Below are 9548 nucleotides of genomic sequence, written 5' to 3'. Positions count from 1 at the left end.
GTTTGGGGAGGTGCGGGGGGGGCGGGATTGTGTACCAATGAGGGAGTTTTTCTTTTGCTTTTCAAGGAGAGGAGCAAATGGGGGGGAGGAGGGAGGGGTTTGTGTGGGGAGAAGGGTGCAACAATGAATGAATGGAATCCCAAAATCTCTGTAGATGTTCATTGAAATTAAAAATACACAACCTAAATTTAAAAAAGAAGAAGAAGAATGATAATCCCGAAACACTTAATTGTGCTTGTATAAAACCTATACCTAGACCAGGAAGCTGTTGTCCTAACAGAACAATGGAACACTGCATGGTTCGAAATAAAGAAAGGAATGTGTCAGGGATGTCTCCTTTCTCCATATCTTTTCAGTCTCTTTGTGGAAAAGATTATTTAGAAGTCTAGATTTTATTTATATAGAAGAATATGGCATCAGGATTAGAAGAAGACTCAAACAGCCTGCATTATGCAGGTAAAACAACCTTTCTCACCATAACTGAGGAGGACTTGAAATATTTGCTGCAGAAGGTCAAGGACTGTAGTCTTCAATATGAGTGACATCTCAACATCAAGAAAACAAAGCTACAACCAACAGGCAATATCTTGACAGGTAGAGAAAAGAATGAGGTTGTTAACAATGTCATCTTGCGCAGATCCAGAATCAACACTCTGGGATTCAAAAATCAGGAAATCAAAAGACAAGTTGCATTGGGATAAGCTGCTGTTAAGGACCTTTCCAGAGTGCTAAATAGCACCAGTGTCAGTCTAAAGTGTGCCTGATACAGGGCAATTGTTTGCTATGCATCTAAGAGATGAACAGTGAAAAATTATAACAGAAGAAGAATCAAAGCCTTTGCATTGCTGTGTTGGATAAGAGTCTTGCACATGGACTGCCAAGAGAACAGTGTATCCTAGAGAGGGTGAAACCAAGTTGCTTCTTGGAGGCTAGGATTTTGAGATTCCATCTCACATATTTTGGGCATGTTGTTAAGAGGCACTGGTCCTTGGAAAAGGACATCATGCTTGGAAGGATAGAGGGTCAGTGCAAGAGAAGATGATCCTGGATCAGATGTATTGACACAGTGACTGTGGCAATAGGGGCAGGTGTGTCAGAAACAAGTTGGCTTAGGATAGTACAAGATTCAGAGTCATCGTTGACAGGGTCATTGTGAATTGTAGTAGATGTGACAGCATATAACAACAGCCCATCTACACAGAGGAAGTAAACTGGATTGACTCTGAAGAAGCAGCCTTGTTCTCCTCCTCCAAGGAGGTCGGTCATTTGAGAAGAAATGTGCATCCCTAAGGCCTTCTAGTCATCTTGGAAGTATGAAAGTCTCTGGTTTGTTGTCTCTCTGCTTAGTAGTATACGGGTTGTTTTTCTTTTGATTAAGCCTATTCTGCTTTATTTGGATCCCTTTCTTCCCAGAAATAATTTGAACAGTAATTGTTTTACTTTGTTTTGTAATACTGCCCTGGGTCTCCAGGGTCTTGGGTGGAAATGTAATCTCCTTCATGTGGCTAAAAGTAATCAAATTGTTTCTGTAGGAAAGTATTACTCCCAACCCTCTTGCTAAAGAAGAGCTGAACTTCTTGGCCCGGCTGATGGGAGGAATGGAGTGTAAGAACCCCAGTGGCCCTGAGCCAGGATTCCGTCTGAATCTCTTTACTACTGATGAAGAAGAGGAGTAGGTTTTAAACTTGTTGTTTTAAAAAAAGATATATCTGAAAATCAAAATATGACCTTCAGTGACTCTTAGAAGTGCAGATGTAAAAGACATAAATTAAATACCAGCAAATTTAATAATATAGTTGGTTAAAGGATAGTTAGCCAGCATTAAATTGCTGGAAACTGTAAGACTTATTCACAGTCACAGAAGAGTTCTAACTTTTTTTACGTAACAGAGCAGATCTAAACAGGTGTTGGGAACCAAGCATATTAAGAAAAGTTTGGGCCTCTCTTCTCCATATTTCCTTTCAAGGAGGGAGGTCTGTCCCTTTAAGGACATAACTTTCTAATAAGTCTATCTTTACTATTTAACTCTCAAAAAAATAAGGGTACTCGAAACCAGAGGGAAGTCAGATCTTGATTAGACCAGAACTAAACTAAACCAGTTGCTACTGAGTTGATCCCACAGGTTTCAGAGAAGAACTGTGGTTTTCAGTGGCTGTGATCTTTTGGAGGTACTTTTTTTTTTAAAAAAAAATGTGTGTGTGTGTGTGTGTGTGTGTGTGTGTGTGTGTGTGTACGTACCATCAAATAAGATCTGACTGGTACAGGAGGAGATTGTGGATTTGAACCACGCACATCTGGGATTGCAGTGCAGCTTCTTGCCATTAGGCCACCAGAACTCACCAAGGAGGTACATTTCTGAGATTTGAAATGCCAACCTTTTGGTTAATAGCTGAACAATTAACCATATCATATCCAAAACTAGAAGATACATAAGTGCTTTGTGATTACACAGCATTTCTGAATTCATTATCTCATGTGATTTTCAATACAACCAAATATTTGGAGTTGAGGTTACCTTCTTTTTCCCTGATTATGAAACAAAATAGGGGTTTTTAATTTTTTTTGTTGTTTTATGTGTGTGTGTACCATCAAATTGGATCTGACTGGGCCCCTCCTTCTCCGGCTGAGCATCTGGTGGATTTGAACCACATATCTCTGGGATTGCAGTGCAGCTTCTTGCCATTAGGCCACCAGAGCTCCCCACAAAATAGGTTTTTATGTATCATGGTAAATCGTAGGAATACAAAGATGGAGTGTAACACCTAGACCTTGTCTTCAGAAAACCCCCAGCTTAGTGGAAGAATAAACATATACCTGTCTTATTTCAGTTAGAATCTCTTATTTCAGTTAGAATCACAGATACCCTAAGTGAAGGCATTGCCTGGATTTGCATAGACAGATTAGAATTTGCATTGAGCTCTGTCTTAAAGTTTGCCAAGCAGAGAAAGGGGGAAAGCTTTCTTGGCAGAGTTCAGTGTGTACAAAGGCACAGAGATACCGGAGAATTTGGCTTTCCAGAGTTTAAGGTGCATTAGTTGGGAATGGAGTGAAAAGTTAAAGGGAGATGGCAAAAGATAAGGCAAAATATTTAAAGAAATTGTTTCATTCATTAGCAAGAGCTGGTTTGTCAGGCTAGCAGGGAGAAAGCCTTGCCTAACCTGTGATCCTTTTCTTTACCATCTCACCCAGACAAGCAGCTTTAACCAGGCCAGAAGAGTTATCCTATGAAGTTATCAACATACAAGCTACCCAGGTACATGCGAGGGATTTCCCACTGCCAAATCTTGGTCCTCCTCCTCCAACTTACACTCTAACCTACACTGCATGTAACTATACTTACCTGCCAAACAATTGAGGCTCTGAAATGTATTTCAGTGATGGAACATATATTACCTTCTGCACAAAGAGGCAATCTGCCCACACAGCCTCCTCCTTCCCTTTCACCTCTCGTTTCTCTAACAGGACCAGCAAAGGAGAGAAGAGCTGACTCGGATCATGGGGGAGTTTGAGATCACAGAGCAGCCACGACAGAGCACCAACAAAGGAGATGACTTGCTCGCCATGATGGATGAGTTGTAGTGGGGCTGGCCGGGCTCCCCCTCAGCCGGCTTGGGACAGGCTGTCTGCTGACCACTCCTGGGGAAGGCCCCAGGGTCCTAAATGATGCTGCTAGTTTTCTACCAAGTGAAGCCATTACCTCCTGTTCTTGTTTACGTTGTTGTGAACAGTGTAAGTGTCTGTTGGGAAGCACAGTCTTTTGAAGGCACACATATATTTTCAGCAAAATAGATTCTGGCTTTGAAGCTGGGCCTTTCCCATTTTTCTCCCTAATCTTCTGGCAACTATCTTAAGCCTCCTGGACTGTGAGCTTAAGGGCTGGAGTCAGTGAAAGGACACTCCAGTTGCCACACTGCAGCTTTCCTGTGGGGCTCTCCCATCACACAGAGGGTGGTAAATTAAAACAGATACAAGAGAGCAATCTGGGACATGTTCTGCTTCATATGTAGGTTTGAAATATGTGGGAAGGGTAGTTGTGTCAAACAGTTTGGACACAGTTTAGATTGTCCTTGACTCCCTGGCACACAAGAGGGTCGTCTCTTCAGAGAGGGAAAGTAGGCAAAGCTGTGACAGTGAGCGGTCTGGTGGCCCCAGAGAGTGCATGTGGGTGTCCTTTCTCTGCACATCAGCCTCCATGAGAATTTGGGCTTATTCCATACAGAAACTTGTAACAAGACAATGTCTTCCTTTTCAGCATGACATGTACTTCTTACCCTCTGTCTTCCTTTGTCACTTCGCCTCCTTGCCTTCTGAAGATAACAGCATCATGTGCTCTGACACCAGTCTCCCTCCTTCACCCTCAGTCACCTGGCAGAGCCTTAGGTTGAGTGCATGGGAAGATATGTGTGGTGTGCCACTACCCCTGACATGGACCAGCTGAGCTAGTTCCCTTTGCAAGGCAGAATGCAAGTCTAATTGGGATCCACTTAAAATATGTAAGGCCAGGGCATCCCATTTAGTTTCAGGAAGAAGAGGCAGCCCTCAACCACTCGTTCCCTGCTGGGATTAAGTTACAGGCAGGTTCAGGGCCACCAGAGGTCAGAGTCCATTCAGTCTTACAGAAGGAACATTCAGAGTAGCAGAGGTTAGGAGAAAAACTGAGGTGGCCTGTTCATCTCTTGAGGTGGGCCGATTACAGGATCCACTTTATCCCATCTCATCCTGGGAAGAGTGGAAGCAAACGTAATAGCTCAGGAATGTGAGGGCCAGAGAAGTGGCCCTCTGGCCAGCCTGAAGCAAAAGATTTGAATACAGAAAGGGAAATCTCTGAATAGGCTTAAGTTGCTTCCTACTCAATAAGGTTATGCTCACTTACTTTCAAAGAACCCCCCTCCAAAGGTCTCTTGAGGAGAGGAAGCATAGTATGCTATCGAATAGCTATTACAGGCTTGCAAAGTGCCTTCTGTTATTTGGTCCATTTTAAGCAGTTGGAGTGGTGTGATTGGAGACAAAGGCTCTTTCCTATTTTGAATCTGGCTCACATTGCCTTGTGACAAACTTGAACCTCACTTTCTGCTCTGAGCAGGTCCTGGGGCCTTGGAAGTAGGCCATGAATTGCCAGAAAGCAGCAGCCTCCTCCGTTTACCTATCTCAGAGCAATGCCGACCAGTGCTTTCAAACCTGTCATCTTCTCTGTAAACAAACAAGATTCAAATCTCTGGTAAGGCAGCTCTGGGATGAGGCAATCTTAAGTTTCATGTCAGTGGACTTGGACAAACATTAAGAAAAACAAGTTTATTTGCATGGTTGTTCAGAGCATCCAGAGAAAATATATATCAGAGTTGGGAGGAGGAAAAGAAGAAAGAAGATAGGAATGAATGACTACTACAAATCCAGCTTAACCAGGCAGAAAAAAATCAATTTGTTGAGTTTACAGATTACTGTGTCCTCAGAACGAGCAGGAATGGTGTGACCTCGTCTCACATACTTTAAACATGTTATCAGGAGGGACCTGTCCTTGGAAAAGTAGAAAGTCTGGAAAGGATATGGGAATACATTCAACAAGTGGATCAGCACATGGACTAGGACCACTGGGCTTAAGCACAGCAGAAGTTATGAGGTGGCACAGAGTGAGGCAAAGTCGGTTCTGTTGTAGGTTGTCCCACTCTAAGAGCCGACTTGATAGCATCTAACAACAACAACGTCCTCCTTCAGGTGGGGCCAAGAATTGAGATGTTGACTCATGCTGTCCCCAATCCCATGTGTCTTATTCTTTCAGTTATGTCTGCTTGCCTCCACCTCTTCTGTGGCTCTAGCCTCTTCTCAAGTGAGATGCAAACTGTTCTAATCTTGTTCTTATCAGAATCTTAGAATGTCCTGTGTGTTTTGCAAAACAGAGTTCCAGAAAAAGCCTTTAAAACAAAAATATTTTAATGGCTCCTAGAGGAATGATGTAATAAATAGAGAGTAAGGACAGGGGGGAAAAGGGAAAAATTTAATTAGCTCTCAGTTCTCTTAGGGGGAGGTAGGTTATTTTATGTGGTCTTCAGATTAGTCTTAGCGGTTTTTAAAGGTAAAATTCACTTTTCCCCCCATATGTCTAGATCCTTATAAAGGAGAAACAAAATTCAGCATGATAACCGGGTTCTAGAGATCCTCATATCTAAACTAGATCACATGCCCTCCTCTACTATTATCTGGTTTTTATCCAGTCTTAAGCCAAGCTGTACTTTGTCCCTTGCACCAACTCAAGTAACAGAAAACCACAAAGAAATGCATATTAATATATATATAGCATAATATCTAGTCTTAAAAACCCAAATTAAGACCTGAAATTTAATACAACTTTTTATCTATTTCTACTCCTTTAAATTATGTCCTAGGTAAACTTTTTAGTGGCTAAATTCCTGGTCAGCCAACAGTAGAGGGAGTCAGAAGTGTTTACAAAGGATCTGGCAAGGAATCTTCCTGACAAAATTGCTTGCTTTAGTGTAAAGTAAATTTTCAGATCATAGCTTACTTCCTTGCAGTTGAGAGTGTACCATGCATTCCAAGATCCAGTGGAAATTATTCTGGCCCTCCACACACAATCTAAATTATTTTTGTTTATGACCAGCAGGGACTCTGCTGCCCAAAATAACTACCATCTCTGTTAAGTTCCCCAAACTACTGAAATTCAAATTGCATTAGGCCTAATGAGGTCCATCACACTATCTTCTCAAGCCCAGCAGAAGGAGAGTAGAGCCCAAGCCTCCTAAGTGCTAAAGTGTTAGCCTCCATTCATTCTGCCTCTTTATAGAATTCTTTGTCTTGGCTTTAAAATGTTGGGAGTCAGCAGGTTTCCAAGGAGAGGCCTTTGTGTCAGTCAGGGATATTTAATTCAACGTTTGGATGTCCTGAAAGTCTCTCAGATTAACTTAAAAGTGACAGGAAGATTCTGCTTGCTCTGTGTGCTTTCTCTCATCCCCAATCTACCTCAAAGTAGCCTCTGTTCATACTCATCCTTTAAGTCACCCCAGCCACCTGTTCCTCAAATGATTACTGAGGTCTCCTCCCATATAAACGGCTCCCCCCACACCTTAGTCTGCTGCTCCTAGCCTGCCTTCTCCTTATCTTCAATTGTCCAGCTATTGTGTGTCCTCTGTATTCTCAGCCATGTGGACCATATGTTGCACTCCTGGGGCTGCCTCATCTGCCCGCTTCCTTAGCACTCCTATGCTTCCATCACTGCACTCTGATTCTCCAAGTCCCAACTTTAGTAGACCAAATAGGCTTTCCTCATCCGCATTTTCCTTAACTTTTTGGAAACTCTTGGCTCTGCTAAACACCCTTCTTCAAATTCTTGACCGTTAGCCTAGTCAGCCATGCCTTTCTGATCTCCTCCTCTCATTCCTGCAGTGGTTTCTGATGGAGAGTTGCCCCTTCGATGTAATCATTGAAGTATAATTCCATCAGTATTCCCATTTAGATGAAATATCTAGAAGAGGCAATTACAGAGACAAAATTTTACTAGTTGTCACCATGGGGGAGTGGGAAGAGGGGCAACTGGGGACACATTGCTTAAGCGGCATTGAGTTTGCAATAAGGGTAATAAAGAATTTGGAAGCAGTGGTGATGGTTGCACAATATAATGAATGTAATTAATGTCACTAAATTGTAAACATTAAAATGGCAAATGTTTTACTATATTATATGTATTCTACTATAATAAAATTTTTAAAGTCTTTCAAAATGAGCAAGTCAGTTCCCAGAGAATATACAGGAAATACTTGATCCTTATTTCATCCCTAGCTTTTTCTCCCCACTCCTCACCCTCAGCTTATCTCACCCTCACTCCATTTTTCACCCTCACCCTATTCCTTACTCTCACGCCATCGCTGACTCAGTGTTGTAGGCACCCTGCAGTGCTAGTGTGTTTGCATTCTTCTAGGAAATGTTCTGCATCACTTTATTTCCAGAGGTTACTTTATTTGAGTAACTTCTGTGTTTACTTCGGTTATTAATTCACAAATCTCTGCCCCCATCTCGCTGTAAGCTCCCTTTCACTGAGATGTTCCACATCATATCACATTTAAGATATCTAAAAGCAGTCATTTTACTTTTTTTTAGTACCTTTACTTTTAAAATTAAATATATTGCAAAGAAGACTTTCTCCACCCTCCACACACACACCCCACCCGATGGAGGTGAACTTGGTTCCATGGGTAGTAGAGTTTACTCAGAACTTCCTGATAGGAGAAATCAATTTGTAAAGAAGTGAGTTGTTTGGGCAGAGGTTAGGGGATGCCCACAGACTGTTATGAAGGGACCTTGGCACTGGTGGTAACTTGGAGTTGATGCTCTGGGCATCTACTCTGCCTCTCAGTCCGTGATCCTCTGATAATTAGAACCACGAAAGAGCCAGCTAAAGAGAACAGAGAGTCAAGGCATCTGAAATGAGTTTTAACTCAAGTGGGCCTTGCACTAATCGGGATTTTGTTTTGTTTTTACTGCAAATACTGAAACCCATCCTGGCATTGGAAAACTCAGAATTGAAGGAGGCTGGAGAATCATCAGAAAACAGCCCAAAATTAAGGAAAGGTACATACTTTGGGCATATGGCCAGGAGAGACCACTCTTTGGAGAAGGACATCATGCTTGGAAGGGTGGAGGGACAGCACAGGAGAGGAAGACCCTGGATGAGATGGATTGACACAGTAACCAGGATAGTGAGGGAGAGTGTGTCTGAGTCAGTTTGACTCAGGACAGGACTGGGTTCAGAGCTATTGTACATAGTGGGTCTCTATGAGTTGCAGTGACACGGCACACAACAACAGGAAACAAGGAAAGAACATCTGCACCCACCACCTCCTCCCTGCATGATGTTGACCCCATGACAGTGTTAACTGCTGATTTGAATCACATGCTGCCAATTTAAAGTCTGAGAACAACTAAGTTAAATCACAGGCCTACGTAGTAGCACACAAGGATCAGAGACAGAATAACTGGCCTTTAATTCACATTGTGGGAAGAAGTTATCCTCCTACCAGAGTTCACAGAATTCCTGATTTGCCCAAACCATGGGGAGAGGAAGAGATTACCGACCTTGCTCCTGTAGAACAGTGGTGGATTTGAACCACCAGAGAGGTTCTGTCTTCAGGTTAGCAGCACAACTCCTTGTGGGCTAAGCCACCAAAGCACCCTCTACATCACTATTATCCCTGTTTGGATCCTTTTTAAGAGGTTTCTCATATTTTCTACTTTATTTTTCTTTTCCCTGGTCCCTTCCTCAGCGAGGCTCTGCTGGCATAGTCTTTAGCGATCTGTACAGCTAAGCTGTCAGTCGCTTGCGACTCATAGCGACCCAATGTACAACAGCCCTAAACTCTGCTCTGTCCTGTGCCAATTGCACTGTCCCTGACACTCCCATCTGGATTATCCCAGTCACTGAATCAGTCCACCTCATAGAGGGCCTTCCCCTCCTGCGCCGTCCCTCCACCCTCCCAAGCATGATGTCCTTCTCCAAGGACCAGTCTCTCCTTACAACATGTCCAAAGTATGTTAGACAAAGC

General features: G+C 42.8%; 1 protein-coding gene across 2 annotated transcripts in view; it reads left to right on the top strand.

Annotated features, from left to right (window-relative positions):
• OSCP1 (organic solute carrier partner 1) overlaps positions 1–3808 on the top strand; it is a 48047-nt gene extending 44239 nt beyond the window's left edge. Inside the window, exons 8-10 of one of the 2 annotated variants that reach the window (XM_006886454.1) lie at positions 1533–1672; positions 3190–3253; positions 3463–3808. In XM_006886454.1, the coding sequence (XP_006886516.1) occupies positions 1533–1672; positions 3190–3253; positions 3463–3579 (321 nt within the window). In that variant the 3' untranslated portion in view covers positions 3580–3808. The remainder of the gene's footprint in view (positions 1–1532; positions 1673–3189; positions 3254–3462) is intronic. The other variant, XM_006886453.1, reaches the window with a different exon arrangement.
• Positions 3809–9548: the final 5740 nt, after the last annotated feature.

Source organism: Elephantulus edwardii, unplaced genomic scaffold, assembly GCF_000299155.1.
Source record: "Elephantulus edwardii isolate Elephantulus edwardi_28Jun2011 unplaced genomic scaffold, EleEdw1.0 scaffold00049, whole genome shotgun sequence".
Lineage (NCBI taxonomy): Eukaryota > Metazoa > Chordata > Mammalia > Macroscelidea > Macroscelididae > Elephantulus > Elephantulus edwardii.
The sequence above is the reverse complement of the archived record's forward strand: the minus strand, read 5'-3'. Positions and strand labels throughout refer to the sequence as shown.